Source organism: Tachyglossus aculeatus, chromosome X2 (assembly GCF_015852505.1).
Source record: "Tachyglossus aculeatus isolate mTacAcu1 chromosome X2, mTacAcu1.pri, whole genome shotgun sequence".
NCBI classification, from domain to species: domain Eukaryota; kingdom Metazoa; phylum Chordata; class Mammalia; order Monotremata; family Tachyglossidae; genus Tachyglossus; species Tachyglossus aculeatus.
Window position 1 is genome coordinate 621,803 of NC_052100.1, and position 16,519 is coordinate 638,321.

Below are 16,519 nucleotides of genomic sequence, written 5' to 3' on the forward strand. Positions count from 1 at the left end.
GGGGCTCTGCCCTCCAAAGGGATTTTTCGCATCAGCCGCAAAGGCACGCCGCCGCGTTCTTCTCGTGCCGGAACTTTTGATTCCCGGGGGACCCGAAAAGGGGAAGTGCCCATCAGGGCACCGCGCCCTCCTTCACGGGTTCCACGTCCGACTCCAAGAAGACGTGGTGTCTCTTCCGCCCGGAATGTTTCCCATCGTCTGGGGGAGGCGGGGAGACCCGGGGTGGGGGCATGGGTGGGGAGGAGGTCCGGACGCGCCCCCAGAGAGTGGTGGGCGCGGCGGACACGGCGGGCGCGGGGCCGGCGCGACCGGTGGAAGTGGAGTGTTTTACTTGTCACTTTGTCTTTAGTCTGCTGGAAACCATGTCTCACTACACAGATGAGCCCCGCTTCACCATCGAGCAGATAGATCTGCTCCAGCGCCTGCGCCGCACTGGCATGACCAAGCCCGAGGTCCTGCACGCCTTGGAGACCCTGGACCGCCTGGACCAGGAGCACAGCGACAAGTTCGGGCGGCGGGCCGGCTACGCGGGCGGCCCCTACGCCAGCAGCGCCGGCGGCGTGCCCGCCTCGTCCTCCACCGCCACCGCCGCCACGCAGACCCGGCCCTCCGGCATGTCCCCGTCACCCAGCAACAGCTACGACACATCCCCGCAGCCGTGCACCACCAACCAGAACGGGCGGGAGGGGGCCGAGTGCCTGGTGGCCTCCAACGGGAAGTTATCACCCCCCCGCTACCACGGTAACAGCCTGGGCCAGCGGTCCTACAGCTTCGAGGCGTCCGAGGAGGACCTGGACGTCGACGACAAGGTGGAGGAGTTGATGAGGTCAGTGGCGCGCTTCCTGCTGGGCTCCCGAGAGGGGCCCGGGGTCGGTCGGTCGGCACCCCGGTTCTCTGGCCCTTGATTGATAGTAGGTGCTTAATGAATACCATAAAAAAATTTTTTTTTGAAATGCAAAATCACCCCCCAACACCCCAGCCATTCACAGGCAGTATTGTCTGAGCGCTTCTGGTAAGCCCTCCCTGATTAAGCCATCCTCTCCTCATCCCCCACTCCCTTCTGCACCTCTCTTACTTGCCCCTTCATTGGTCCTCCCATCCCCACAGCACAGTATATATCTTCAATTTATTTATTTACTTATTTATTTATATTAATGTCTGTCTCCTCCTCTAGACAGAGCTCGTTGTGGGCAGGAATGTGTCTGTTGTTATATTGTACTCTCCCAAGCGCTTAGTATGGGTCTTTGCACACAGTAAGCGCTCAATAAATATGATTGAATGAATGAATGAATGGTACTAGCTGGGTGGGCTTTTCCCTCTAAAGCCTAAGGGAGCTGGCCTTCTTCGGTCCAGTTCTCGTTGGTCAAAATCAGTTGGCCCCTCCACCGGAGCCGCTGGCTCGGGAAGGGCCCTGATGGTAATGCTATCGCCACGATGACGGTCTCAAGAAATCATTTCCAGGTTCCAGGCACTGTACTGAGCACCACGGTGGACAAAAGATCATTAGAAGGGACATAGTCCCTGGCCTCTCCAGGGCTCGCGATCTCAGATTTGTGTCCTGTATTCATCCCACCCTCAGCTCCCTCAGCACTTATGTCCATAGCCGTAATTGATTTTAATGTTCGTTTGAGTGTAAGCCCCTTGTGCTCAGAGCACGTCTGACAATTCTGTTGTAGTGTACTCCCCCAAGCATTTAGTACAGTGCAGAAGCACACACCAAGGGCTCAATAAATTTGATTGATAGGTGGGAAGGAGAGAGCGGGAGTCATAACCCCATTTTACAGATGAGGAAACCGAGGCCCAGAGAGGTTCACTGACTTGCCCCAGGTCACCCAAAGTCCTTGGTCTGATTTTTCCCCCGTATATTCTTTCCCAGCACTTCATAAAGGGAAAGTCACAGCACCTGTATATATGTATATATGTTTGTACGTATTTATTACTCTATTTATTTATTTATTTTACTTGTACATATCTATTCTATTTATTTTATTTTGTTAATACGTTTGGTTTTGTTCTCTGTCTCCCCCTTCTAGACTGTGAGCCCACTGTTGGGTAGGGACTGTCTCTATATGTTGCCAACTTGTACTTCCCAAGTGCTTAGTACAGTGCTCTGCACACAGTAAGCGCTCAATAAATACGATTGATTGATTGATTGATTAGTAAACACCGTTACTGTGAGATGGCGGAGCCGGAAACGGAATCTGGGTCTCCTGAGCCCCTGCCCTGGGCCCGTTCCCTCTCTGGCTCCCTACGGCTCCAAACCCTCCCAGCAGCTCCGTCTAGGTGAGCTGGTGAGCCTCGCTAGCCAGCAGGTCGAGCACGGTGTGAAGTGAGAAAGGTGGGCCCAGCCAGCGGGCCCCCGGGCAAGTCTTCCCAGCTGGTCTTTTATGTCCACTGCCCGCTTGCTGGGGAAGACTGTGAGGTGAAGAGGCAGAGCGACTGCGACAGGAGGTCCTTCACTCCCCTTGCCCCTGCCTCTAGCCGGGCCCTTCAGGGGATGGTCAGAAGCCCTTGGGCGTAGCAGGGCATTTTATTAATGATGGCATTTTATGGAGCACTTACTATGTGCAAAGCACTGTTCTAAGCGCTGGGGAGGTTACAAGGTGATCAGGTTGTCCCACAGGGGTCTCACAGTCTTAATCCCCATTTTACAGATGAGGGAACTGAGGCACAGAGAAGTTAAGTGACTTGCCCAAAGTCACACAGCTGACAGTTGGCAGAGCTGGGATTTGAACCCATGACCTCTGATTCCCAAGCCCGTGCTCCTTCCACTGAGCCACGCTGCTTCTCTAGCAGGGGTGGGGGCTGGACCGTCCTGGGCCCAGGAGATGGATGGGGTACTTAGCCGAGGTGGGGGTCTGGTCCGTTGAGGTCCCAGGGGAGGGACCGGGCACTTAGCAGGGGTGAGGTCTGGTCCGTTGAGGGCCTCGGGTGTGGACCATTGAGGGCTCAGGGGATGGTCAGAGCACTTTGCAGGGGTGGGGTCTGGTCCATCTCAGGCCTAGGGGGTGGAGGTTGAGGGCCCAGGACGTGGAAAGGGCACTTAGCAGGGTGGGGTCTGGTCCACCGTGAGCCCAGGGAGCAGACAGGGGTCTTTGGGTTTGACTGCTCAGTTAGCTTTGGTTCTCGGAACCTAGGGAGAGCATGTTCCCAAACGGAGAAGCTGTATTCTTTCATCCAGGGACAGCGGCATAGTCCGTCTGTCACCAGATCCTGTCACTTCTTCCTTCATTAAGTCTCCGGAACCAGCCCCTTCCTCTCCGTCCAGACTGCTTCTAGGCTGGTCCAAGCACTTAGCCTGTACCCACTCAATTTTTGGGAACAATTTCCCTTCCAGCTTCCATGCCTCCTGCGTCTCCCAACTCGAGCCCATACTTGCCCCTGCTGCCTGGATCATTTTTCTAAAAAAGCATTCAGTTCTCGTCGCCTCACTCCTTAAAAACGTCCAGTGGTTGCCGATTCCCCTCCACATCATCATCATCATCATCAATCATATTTATTGAGCGCTTACTGTGTGCAGAGCACTGTACTAAGCGCTTGGGAAGTACAAGTTGGCAACATGTAGAGACAGTCCCTACCCAACAGTGGGCTCCACATCAAACAGAAACACCTTACACACCAAACAGAAACTCCCCCAGCTGAGTGCTTGCTGTGGGCAGGGATTGCCACTCTTTATTGCTGTATTGCACTTTCCCAAGTGCTTAGTACAGTGCTGTGCTCACAGTAAGCGCTCAATAAATATGGTTGAATGAATGAATGAATACCTTCAGCTCTGAGGAACTCAATCAGCTGTCCCGCTCCTAGCACAACCCAGGAAGCATGCCTCACTCCTCTAACATCAACCTGTTCACCGTACCTCAGTCTCGTCTAACTTGCCGTCGACTCCTTGCTCTAGAACTCTGTCCTGGAATTCTCTCCCCCATCGTATCCCACAGGCCACCACTCTTCCCATCTTCCAAGTCTTAGTAAAACCACACCTCCTCCAAGAGGCCTTCCCTGATTAAGCCCCTATTTCCCCAACTATTTGCCCTCCCTTCTCCACTTCTGCACGTGCATCTGTACACCTTGAGGACTTCGAAACTCACTGCAGCCCGGCCCCACAGCATTTATGTCCATATCCATATACTCTGCCGCTTCTCCTGTCAGTAATTTATTTTAATGTGTGTCTTCCACTCTAGCCTGTAACTCCTTGTGGGCAGGAATCGTGTCTACTAATTCTGTTGATTGTGCTTAGTACAGCGTTGTGCACACAGTAAGCGCTCAATAAATACTATTGATTGAGTGATTGGAAAGATGCACAAGTAAAGGCTCGAATTTGATTTTGCTGTGAATTCTCTCTTTTCTTTTAAAGCTTAATAGAAAAAATGCCCATCTGTTCCAAACTTAATAATAATTCTTCAAATTTACATTATGCTTTTATTTTTCTCACTTCATCATCACATTGTCTCTGTGAGGCAGGGAGGGCCAGGGATTATTATGATAATTTTACAGACGAGAAAGTTAAGGTCCAAAGTGGTTAAGTGGCTTCCTCAAGGTCTTAGAGAGGGCTGTTGGCAGAGCTGGGACTAGAGCCCAAATCTCCTGACTTTCAGACTTGTGCCCTTTCCATTCGATCATTCATCAATCCTCTTTAATTAATCCTCATTAGTCTTCTAGACTGTGAGCCCGTTGTTGGGTAGGGACCGTCTCTATATGTTGCCAACTTATACTTCCCAAGCTCTTAGTATAGTGCTCTGCACACAGTAAGCTCTCAATAAATACGATTGAATGAATGAATGAATTAAGCACTGTACTAAGCACTGGGAAGAAATGCATAGATGAAAATCAGGCACAACCATGCCCCCTCAAGGGTCTAAGAATAAGGGAGGGGAGTGGGGATAGTTGGTAGACACACGGAAGACTGAATCAGGACAACATAAGAGTGTAAAAGTCAAGGCCCACAGTAAGTAGAATGGGAGTAGAAAGGCTCAGTGACTAGAGGGATTTTTGGGCTCCTCGCAGCTTAGAGTCCAGCAGTCTCCACGGCCACAGCCTCAGCCATGGCTTTCCCTGCACTCTAGTGGTTGGAAAGCCTCACACTACTGCCACTTCCATCACTGCTGCCGTCCCTGCCGCTGCCACTCCCCACTAATCTATTCCATGAGATCCTGAGGTTAGCACGGACATGACGTGGCTGGTACTGCAGGGTCTGTGCTCCTGGTTCAGGTTAACTGGTTATTGTTGCCTTGGGATTGCAGAGTCCAGTGGCAGGAGGCTCAGATAACACAATTCTCATAACAAAATCATACAAAAACACACACACACACACACACACACACACACAAATATACTCTCTCCCCATAGGTGAATTTCACCATCACTGATGTCTTCAAAGTGGAAGGTCAGCTAGTATATTTATTCATATAATTGCCCCGCTTTGGACATCATTTTTGCAACGCAGAATGAAAGGAGCTATTAGGTGGGGAATTAAGCCTAGCAATAAGGGGTTCAGGAGGAAAAAAGAGAAAGGAGGAGGAAGGTAAGAGGACAGTTCTTTTGCACTCTCCCAAGTGCTTCATACAGTAAGTGCTCAGTGAATTAAGGTAACCCTCCCTCTCCTCCACTTTTCTTCCCCTACAGTGTCCAGATCCTGCCTTTCTTCCGGTCTCTGCACGTGGTCCTACCCCTGCTTACAAAAATAGTCTTCTGTTTCCTCAAAAATTGGGGTGTGGGTGTGTGTGTGGGGGGTATTATATGATGGAGGCAGTCACATGAGTAAATTAAGTGTCTGTTCTCCTGCAGGAAAGAGCACAGGGCTGGGAAGCAGGAGACCGGGGTCCTTGTCCCAGCTCTGCCTAGGCCTGGGGAGTGTCACATTGAGCTGGCCACAACCTCCCTGGGCTTCAGCGATCCAGATGAGATAGGTTGTGATACACACCCGCCTCCCCCCCCCCCCCCCGCCACCCTACGTTTATCTGCTTTCATAACTGGGTATTTAATCCCCATCGAAGGGTTTAGCACCTTGTAAGCCATCATCAGTAAATGCCATTGCTTGAATGAAAGCTTGGGTGGAGGTGGCCAGCCGTCTGGAGGATCGGACTGAGACGATGGCACCGCCACAGTGGGGGCACTGTCTCAAGCTGTCCCTCGATTTGTGGGTGAGCGGAGAGGGGTCAGGGGCTGGGGAAGCTGGTTTCTGGAGCGGGGCGGGGGTGTTGGCTGGCCCTACCTTCTGTTGCTCCTATGGTGGGGATCCCCCATTGGGCAGAATGCCACCGTGCCGGCCCCAGGGATACCCCCGCCTCCTCACACCCGACTGGACACGGGCAGGGTCAAAGACCGTGCCCACTGGCGTCTTCCTGGCTTTCATTTCTCTGACTTTTTCCCGTGGGGGAGGGGGGAGGCGGGACTCATTCTTCTGGCACCCGGCTGGTCTGTTCTGTCCATCCTGTCCCCCTCCAGCTCTCTCCCTCTCTTGATATCTCCCCTTGAGGGTCCGGAGTTAAGTTACGGCAGCCCCCACCATTGTCGTGCCCCCCAGTCAGAGGCCCGCTTTCCCGGGGCTCCAAAGACACTCCGGAGAGGATTCGGCGTCTCGGAGCTAGTCCAGAATGCACCCGTGGCTCAGGACTCTCTGGACCCTGTGTTGGGGCAACACGTGCCCATATTTTGCCCTTGACAATCGCTGTTCTGTCAGCTGCCAGCTGGTGATCTTTCAGGGCAGTGGAGCTGAGCCTTTGAGTTGCCCAGGAGCCTAGAAACCTCCCCTTAAAGTGTCTGACTTTCTCCCTGCGAGGGATTTCTGGTCACCCCGCTGCCCCTCCCCACATCCACCTGCCGAAGCTCGTTGGGCTCTGCAATCCCAAGGCTGATTGAAATCCAATCAGCGCAAGGGCGATCAGGCCACTGCTGCCACGGGGACCTGGAGGATCCCCATCTTCATCCGCTGCCATGATTGTCCCTATCCGCTTTTGGGAGAGTGGGAGTACCCGATTCACCGATTTGGGGCCGATGGAGGAGCTGGGAGCCCCCGGCTGGAGTGGGGCTCAGACCCTCTTAGGGAAGAGACCCTTGCCGGCCTTATCGACAACCTCTCGTTGACCCTCAAGGGGCATTAGGCTTAGTCCCAGAGAGACCCCCAAGAGGAAGGGAGAGCGGTACGTGCTAGCTGTGGCGGGCCAGACGGAGACTACGGGTTTCAAGGATCTGCTTCCCGGAACTCGTTTGGAGGGGCCTTAACCGTGCCTCACCAGGGCTCCCTGAATCCGCCAGGGCAGCGGGCCTGCCGGGCTCTTCTTGCCCCAGATTTGGCGGCCAGGACGTGTCCAGCCCGTTGATCCTTGGGGCTCCGTGGCCTCCCCGACATTATCATTTGCCCACTCTAGGGGCTTGCCAGGCTTCTTTATGTCATCTTCCACCCAACTCTCTGTGATCACCGTTACTGTAACAGCTGCAGGTTTTATGCCTGCGTCAGATTTATGTGTCTCCCAGAAACAAAAGTCTGCATGTGCCGTCTGGCTTCCCCAGCCAAGGACTCCATCCTCCTCCTGCCCCAAAGCATGAGGGCAGGACAGTTGAAACCCAAAGGCGTTTCGGGGAGGGGGCAGGTGGTTGGCTTTAGTTTCCATCCCTACCGGGGCTGAGTCTGTTTTCCAGTATCACCTCTCTCTGCCCCCAGCCCCCACTCCCCCACCTCTAGACTGTAGGCACACTGTGGGCAGGGAATGTCTGTTTATTATCTTGTACTCTCCCAAACAGTACAGTGCTCTGCACACAGTAAACACTCAATATGAATGAAATATGATTGAACGACTACCCTGACATTGACGCACCCTCACCCTTCTTGTCTCCTGTCTGGCTCAGGAGGGACAGCAGTGTGATCAAGGAGGAAATCAAAGCCTTTCTGGCCAATCGGAGGATTTCCCAGGCGGTCGTGGCCCAGGTGACAGGTAAGAGCCCCCGAGTTCCATTGTCATTTTCTTGTCTCAGTGCACATGCCCTTGGGGGCATATGCCTCCCATTGTGTGTATGTGTGTGCATGCCTCTCGGTATGTATCCCCATGGATACATGTGCCCAGGTTGTATGTACCTCTAAGTACATGTGTCCCTGGGTGCCTCTACTTCCAGGACAGGTGTGTGTCCACGAGTGGGTGCGTGTGTGCCCGTGGAGGCTGGAGTGTGCCCGCGTATGCTCCCAGTGCGTGTGCAGCTGTGGGGAGCGCCGGTTGCGTTTCTGCATTGCAGTGCAGAACTGTCAGCCCAGTCATGAGAACGTTCGCCTTTGATTTAGGACCCATTGTCTCGCACATCATGGAACTTCCCCAGTGAATCTATTTTTTTTTTTTTCTGGCTTGTGCTAGCAGTTTTTTTTCAACAGCATTGTGATAAGCACACAGTTCCAATTCTGTAACTGAAATGGTTTCTTTAAATAGTTTTCTTTTAATTGCATTTTTACACGTGGTGGTGTGGGGGCGGGGGGGGGGGGGGGTGTAGCCGAGGCGGGGCTCCGCGTACTCCTCAGCCAGGTTCTGAGCGCTCTGGGGGAAGGGGCCGCTCTGAAACCCCAGACCTGGGGTGGGTGGAGATGAAAACCAGAAGAGAGGGGCAGGATTGCTCTCTTGCCCCGGGATGCCAGCCTCCACGGGCAACGCATCTCCACCCAGTGAGCATTGGCCAAGAGGGGGTTGGAAATTGGCATCGGAGCTGGCGTAACCCTGACTTCCTTTGGGGCCGGCTTTTTCCTCGCCATTTCAAACAGAGCTGGCCCTGCAGCCCAGAGTTCAGCCTGGCACCCCCCACTCCGCTGCCAGAGCTTAGCTAAGCCCACTGGCCTCGGGCCCTGCCCGGGTGCCATTAGTCCCCGCCGGACGTGATGGCTTCCGGCTGGTGCCTGAGAGCATCCCGGGAAGGCCCTTAGAGCCGCCCGGCTGATCGCCGTGGGGTCTAGCTGCCTGCCCGGTTCTGAGCCCGGTCCTTGCCCCCGCCCGATGCCTCGTCATCGAACGGGAGTTCCCTATGGGAGCGGCGGAGGAACCTCGGGGCCGGGGAACCTGGGCAGAGGAGCCTTTTCCGGGGCTCCACCTGCTCCCGCTCGTCTCCGCTGGCCGGCCGATTCCCACAGAGTCCTGAAGCCCGAGGAGCAAGATAGCAGGCAGAACGTTGCAAAGGGGTCGGGTGGCCTGGTGCTCCAGCTATAGGCAGAACCGGGATGAGATCCTGAGGGTCATGATCCCCAAAAGCCCTGGACACAGATAAGTTAGCCCTCTGCAAGGGGGAGCACACAGATTCCCGGGATGGCGGGGCCGGCGGGGGGCTTTCAGAGGGTGGTGATGGGGACATTTCTTGGGGGGGCTCTGGGTGTGCCCTCGCCGGCGTCCTGCGAAGGAAAGGTGTCCAGTGGCCATCTTTCTCCCCTCAACCGACTGCTCCATCCTGGTCACGTTTAGAGCATTGCAGAGGAACAAGCAGAGTCAAGATCATTGCAGTTAGTACTTAGCGAGCATCTTCTGTGTCAAGAGCACTGTATTAGCCATCTACTGCGTGTGTGTGGAGAGCTATATTAGGGAACTACTCTGAGTGGAGCGCTAGATTGAGCATCTACTGTGTGGGGGGCATTGTTCTTAAGTGCCCATTAGCATAGAGCATAGAGTAATAATAATAATGGCATTTATATGCAAAGCACTGTTCTAAGCGCTGGGGAGGTTACAAGGTGATCAGGTTGTCCCACAGGGGGCTCACAGTCTTAATCCCCATTTTACAGATGAGGTAACTGAGGCCCAGAGAAGTTAAGTGACTTGCCCAAAGTCACACAGCTGACAATTGGCAGAGCTGGGATTTGAACCCCTGACCTCTGACTCCAAAGCCCATGCTCTTTCCACTGAGTCACGCTTCTTAAGTGCCCATTAGCATAGGGGGTAGAGTAGACTAGAAGACACAGTCCCTGCCCTCTAAGAGCTGACAGTCTAACGAGGGAGAACATAGCTAAAACTGATGAAAACCAAAGAAGGCAGTCAAATCGGTGAAATAAATGAGCTGATAGTCACTTGTGGTCTGAAAGAAGCTAATGGGAATGTCGTGATCAAGGAGGTTGGAGTTGATCAGGGAAGTTCTCCTGGAGGAGGTGGCTTTTCAGGAGGCTTTAAAGGTGGTGGGGTAAGGGTTTGGCGGGGTGAATGGATGTGGAGGAGGCCTTGATTTAGGAACCAGTGTCTCGCACATCATGGAATTTCCCCAGTGAAATCTATTTTTTTTTCTGGCCTGTTAGCAATTTTTTTTTACAGCATTGTGATAAACACACTGTTCCAATCCTGCAACTGAAATATTTGGGGGGAGGGGGTAGTCCCTGCATTCCAAGCAACAGTCAGAGGTCACACAGATGTAGGTGTGGTTTGGCCGTGAGAAAAGCAGAGGGTCTGAGCTGGGGCCCGGTGGGAGGAGAGAGCCAGAGGTAAGAGGAGGAAGTGGTCAGGTTAGTGGTACTGACAGTTTAGCTCAGACGAGCAAAGCTGCTGAGTGCATCTTCCCAGTAGGCCAACGGGATCCGAATGTCGGTCCCTTCCTCTTGTGGCTAATGGCAATTGGCCTGGAGTCCCCGCCACCCAGGGCTTGAGGTCGGAGACAGCATCTCCCCCACTGCTTCCCAGTTTCCCCTCCATCCCCCAGCTTCCCCTCCATCCAGTCCTCCCCGACTTCATCTCTTCCCAGACTTTTTCTAAAAGTGTCTTGCTAAGTGAAGCGCCGTGGGTCCAGAACCTGTCTTCCAGGCCTCAGCAGCCTCTAGACTGTAAGCTTGTTGTGGGCAGGGAATATGTCTATCTTTATATTGTACTCTCCTAAGCATTTAGTACAGTGCTCTGCACGCAGTAAGAGCTCAATAAATACGATTGACCGATTGGCAGTGGCCCATCCTGGTGGGAACCCTAGGCCGTGGGGCCACCGAAGCCTGCCCGGCTGCCAGGCCCGGGCGTGGGATGGAGGGAGAGGGGAGAGACGTCCCCGGCCTGGCCCTGGCAAGGGAGCCCTGAGCAGGGATAGGGAGAGGGCGGTTCAGGGGGTAGTGTTCCCGGAGACCTGTGGCCATGTAGCTGTTGCCCCTGGCAAGGGAGCCCTGAGCAGGGATAGGGAGAGGGCGGTTCAGGGGGTAGTGTTCCCGGAGACCTGTGGCCATGTAGCTGTTGCCCCTGGCAGTGTCGAAGGGCAGAGGTGGGCCCCTGGAGGGAGAGAAGGAGGCGCTTGGGAGGGAGGAGGTGAGAAAAGGAGAGACACAAGGCCAAAGCAGGTGCTAAAACCAAGCCGGTGTGGAGGGACTGCGTTAGGGATTGGCAGGAACAATGCGGAGGTTTCTTTTTATAGACTCTCCGGGCTTCTGTGAGAAGACAAACAAGGAGTCCAGGGTGGGGTCTGTATAAATAACCTCCTTCTGATAGGGAGAAATGACAGTGTAAACAGGAGCTAATTACAGTGCCCCCACCAAATTTTTCCACTTGCTGTTGGCAGGGCCTGGCAGCCGGGCACAGCCCCTCCTGCCAGGAGTGGGCTTTCACCCCCGGGTGGGCTGGGTAGATTCCAGACTCTCCCGGATGGGTGCCAGGGGGGACGGGGGGCACCGGGAATACCAGATGGACCCATTGTCGTGTATCAGAGCGTGGGACTCTGCCCTCCCAGCCCAGGGTGGTGTTGTAGAGAGGGGTGGGCTTGTCTCAGGTGTCCAGGGATGCCAAAGGGTGGGTTTTCGCAAGGTGCGTCGGGGGGGCACTGAAATTGGCCCTCTGACTACCAGAAAAGGTATATGGAATTATGATCTTTATTAGGCGCTCATTCCGGGCCAAACACTGTACTAGACCCTGAGGTAGATACAAGAGATTCACACGGGACCTAGTCCCCACTCCCACTAGGAATTCACGGTCTACGAAGGAGAGCTTGGATTATTATCCCGTCCATTTTGCAAATGGGGAAACCGAGGCCCAGATTAGTTACATCACCATGAGGATTTCAGAGGAGAAACCCTGGAGCCGTGGAGCTTGTGGCACCCCTGGTGTCCCTACCAGACCAACGGGTCCGGTGGGCAGGCCCTTCTCTTCTTCCCTTCTCCCTCCTTCTCCCCCCTTCTCCTCCCTCCTCTTCCTTTTCCTCCTCCTCTTCTTCCCGACTACGGTGCTCTCATCGATTCCTCAGGAGTAAGGGAGGACACACTCTCAGCCCCTGTCAGCTCCTGGATTTCTCTGATGTGGGGGCGGGGGAGGCAAGGGTGAGAGAAGGCTGGACCAGGGACAGGGCCAGACTCACGTTTGATGGCTTTATTTCTGGGCTCTCCGTCCCGGCTCGCGGCCAGCAGAGATCGGGAGACCCCATGCGCCTGGGAATCTGGGAGTCCGGCCAGGACCGTTGTGTTCTGAAGGGAGACTCTTCAGGCCTAGTCTCTGGGTCTCTCCTCTACGTCTTTAAGGAAGAGGCACCGGGGTAACCGTGTCTTCTCAGCGGGGGATTTGGGGGTGGTACGAATGGAAGGGTGTGACCTGGAAGTGGTCCTGAGTGAAAGCCCAGCCAAAACAGGAGCAGCCCCGGGCCTGCTGCCACCCCTGTATAGGGACTCCCCTGGCCACCAAAGCCCCGCCCCTGCCCCGAGAGATGCCGAACAGGGTGGACAGACATTCCTTAGGGTGGGCTAAGCCATGAGCCACTCCTCACCCTGGGCTTCAAGGCTGTCCATCACCTCGCCCCCTCCTCCCTCACCTCCCTTCTCTCCTTCTACTGCCCAGCCCGCAACCTCTGCTCCTCTGCCGCTAATCTCCTCACCGTACCTCGTTCTCGCCTGTCCCGCCGTCGACCCCTGGCCCACGTCATCCCCTGGGCCTGGAATGCCCTCCCTCTGCCCCTCCGCCAAGCTAGCTCTCTTCCTCCCTTCAAGGCCCTGCTGAGAGCTCACCTCCTCCAGGAGGCCTTCCCAGACTGAGCCCCTTCGTTCCTCTCCCCCTCGTCCCCCTCTCCATCCCCCCATCTTACCTCCTTCCCTTCCCCACAGCACCTGTATATATGTATATATGGTTGTACATATTTATTACTCTTTATTTATTTATTTATTTATTTTACTTGTACATTTCTATCCTATTTATTTTATTTTGTTGGTATGTTTGGTTCTGTTCTCTGTCTCCCCCTTTTAGACTGTGAGCCCACTGTTGGGTAGGGATTGTCTCTATGTGTTGCCAATTTGTACTTTCCAAGCGCTTAGTACAGTGCTCTGCACATAGTAAGCGCTCAATAAATATGATTGATTGATTGATTGATTGATGAGGGAGTCAGGGAGGCAGCCATTGTGGCCGACCCCATTCAGCCCTGTTCACATTCAGGGCCCCCTTCCTTCCTTCCCCTTGGGGTGAGTGAAATGATCCTCAGGACTCCCCTCTCCCCAGACACCCGGCGTCCCCTGCGGCCGAGGCCCTGAACGTTTGTGTCTCCCGACAGGGATCAGTCAGAGCCGTATCTCGCACTGGCTGCTGCAGCAGGGCTCAGACCTGAGCGAGCAGAAGAAGAGAGCGTTCTACCGCTGGTACCAGCTGGAGAAGACCAACCCCGGTGAGTCTCTGGCCACGGGCTCCACGTGTTTGTCTGCCGGGAGGAAGTCCCCGCGCCCACTGGACAGGGGTGCGAGAGAGCGCCGATCTCGCCCCAGCTCCCCCTCACAGGAAGGGGTGGCCATAGTCCCCAGAAAAGAGGACGGGTCCTTCCAGCACAAGAGCGCGGTCTCAACTTTCCAATGCCTGCCGGGCACGTGGTCACTATAAGCCTCTGGGCCTCTGGGTTCCATGACCTGGGACCATGAGAGAGTCTTTTAGACTGTGAGCCCATTGTTGGGTAGGGACTGTCTCTATATGTTGCCAATTTGTACTTCCCAAGCGCTTAGTACAGTGCTCTGCACACAGTAAGCGCTCAATAAATACGATTGATGATGCTGATGATGGCCACTCAGGGCCACGCACCTCGCCCCTTCCAGCCCAAGGCTCCATCTCCAGATTTCCTAAGAAATGCTACCATCGTGCCTTGCCCTTGACGTTTGCCTGTTTGGTGTTTCTTGGGGCACAGAGAGGCCCGCTAATGGCTGGAGCAGGCCAAGGGGGGCACATTGCCATGAGGAAGCCCTTTCTCCCCAGAAAACAAATCCAGATGGAATTGTTTTTTTCTAGTTAAAACAAAATCAGGAAATAATGGATTCAGAATAAAGTGTATTCTCTGGAAACATCCCTAAATTCATTATGGAAGAATAACTCGGCTTCACTCGGCTTTAGAGGAGCAGGGTGGCTCAGTGGAAAGAGCCCGGGCTTTCGAGTCAGAGGTCATGGGTTCAAATCCCAGCTCGGCCACTTGTCAGCTGTGGGACTTTGGGCAAGTCACTTCACTTCTCTGAGCCTCAGTTACCTCATCTGTGAAATGGGGATGAAGACTGTGAGCCCCACGTGGGACAAGCTGATCAACTTCCTCCCAGCGCTTAGAACAGTGCTTTGCACATAGTAAGCGCTTAATAAATGCCATTATTATTATTATTATTATTCTTCTTATTATTATTATTCACCAGCATATGCGTCTTTCTCCTTCTCTGCCTCTCTCGTTTTGTCGACTTCTATCTCTTTTCCTCTGTTTGTCTCTCTCCCTTTCACTGTAGCTCGCTCTTTCTGCCTCTACTTCTATCTCTTTTTTTTTTCTCCTCTCTGTTTCTCTCTCCTTCCTCCTCCAGTGCAGGTGTTTATCCTGGGGAATGATGTTCAGTGTTGTGTTTACCTGGAAAAGCAGTCCCAAACTGAGCTGCCTTCATCTCCATTTTACAGATGAGGTAGCCGGGGCACACGGAAATTAAGTGACTTGCCCAAGCTCACACAGCAGACAAGTGGCAGAGCCGGGGGTTAGACTTTTGACACCCAGGCCTGTGCTATATCCACTAGGCCATGTGGCTTCCAATCGGTGTCCAGTCTGATTATCTACATCTACCCCAATGCTCAGCACAGCTCCTTAGTACATAGGAAGCGATAGATATCGATTTTTTCATTATATGGCGGTTGAGTGTTTGCTGGGTCTGTGGACCGATAGGCTGAGGGCTGGCCTAGCTGTGACGTGGCTCAGGATGTTGGGGACGGAGTAGAGGGGGTCTGCCAGCTGCCCGGACCACTGCCGGGTGGGAGAGGTGCCCGGCCCCCGGCACCCATCGAAATAGGCGGCGTTGGCGAGGGTGTCAGTGGTGCATTAGTCACCCCCTGCGCCCGCTGGACAGGCCGCCTGGCAGGCGAGGGACCTACTGTCTGCTTGGAAAATTCCGACCCCCTCCACTCCCCTTCCCCTGCCTGAGCCCAGGCCCAGGGAGAGGGCGCGAAGCGGGCACAACCCACGGGGGAAGGGCAGGGAAGCCGGTCTGAGGTCCGGGAGAGCCACGGTCTTCATTCGTTGTTCCAGGGGCGACTTTGAGCATGAGGCCGGCCCCCATTCCAGTGGAGGACCCAGAGTGGAGGCAGACCCCCCCGCCCATCACGGCCACCTCCGGGACTTTCAGGCTCCGGCGGGGCAGCCGCTTCACCTGGAGAAAGGAGTGCCTGGCGGTCATGGAGAGGTACCCGTCTTCATTGCGTGCATCGTGCGTGTTCCGTGCTGTGGGGCTGCAGAGGGCCACAGCTTGGGATGGGGCAGGGGAAGAGGCCCAATTTGGCCCGGTTCAGCCATTCTGTCAGGGAGAATTCTGCCAGTCAGGGGCGGGGTTTGTTGCATCCCTGCCCGGGGTTGTTGGGGGTGGGTCGACAGAACCTGGAAAGCCAGGGCAAGGTGGTCCCAGCTCCCGCCCTCCTGCACTGCTTTGTGCCCGGTCTCTTCGGCCAGTGCATTCGGTGGGCCCGGCTCGTCCCACCAGGGGCTCCGTGGGGTCCTGACCACACTGGATGCCGTCACCCACATCCGCACCCTCTTTTCTCTCTGACCTACCCCCCATCCCGCTGATGACATCTGATTAATGGCCCGTTCAGGCTCCCCTGAACTCTGGAGGGTCAGGAGGAGGACAGAGGAGGACAAAATACAGAGTAAGCACTGAAATTTTGACTCTAAATATGGTGCCGATGACGGCAACCCAGTGCACGTGCCAGCCCGGACTGGGGCCCCAGGCTGGTACGCTAAGGCATCTTGACACACATCATCTGGGCACACGGTGGGGTGAGGACGGTTCTGTTTATTCGGTACATTTCTAGAGCGATGCCTGCGGTTTCTGTAATTCAGTTCTCCCATCTTTACTGCTTTTTGGACTTCCTCCCAGGACAGCTTATTTAATTGTTAGGCCAAGGTTTGGGACAGTAGATTCAGAAGGTCTTTTCTCTGCTTCTGCGTCTCTCTTACTGTTTGTCCGTCTGTCTCTTTCTTTCTCTCTCTGTCTCTCCCTCTTCTCTCTCCTTTTTTTTTCCTTCTGAATTTTTCAGCGAGTGTTTGTGCTGTGAGGGTAGAGGGCCCGTAGTCCCAGAAAGGAAATTCTGTCTTTATCTGCAGCCTAGGTGTGGCCCGTACCACTGCCTCGCAA

The 16,519-nt window shown here is 54.5% G+C and overlaps 1 protein-coding gene across 11 annotated transcripts in view; it reads left to right on the plus strand.

Moving 5' to 3' along the window:
- HMBOX1 (homeobox containing 1) overlaps positions 1–16,519 on the plus strand; it is a 66,822-nt gene that overhangs the window by 36,165 nt on the left and 14,138 nt on the right. For 10 of the 11 annotated variants that reach the window (XM_038771292.1, XM_038771293.1, XM_038771294.1 and 7 more), the window contains 4 exons: positions 350–826; positions 7,843–7,928; positions 13,441–13,551; positions 15,418–15,571. In XM_038771292.1, coding sequence (XP_038627220.1) covers positions 350–826; positions 7,843–7,928; positions 13,441–13,551; positions 15,418–15,571 — 828 coding nt within the window. The remainder of the gene's footprint in view (positions 1–349; positions 827–7,842; positions 7,929–13,440; positions 13,552–15,417; positions 15,572–16,519) is intronic. The other variant, XM_038771290.1, reaches the window with a different exon arrangement.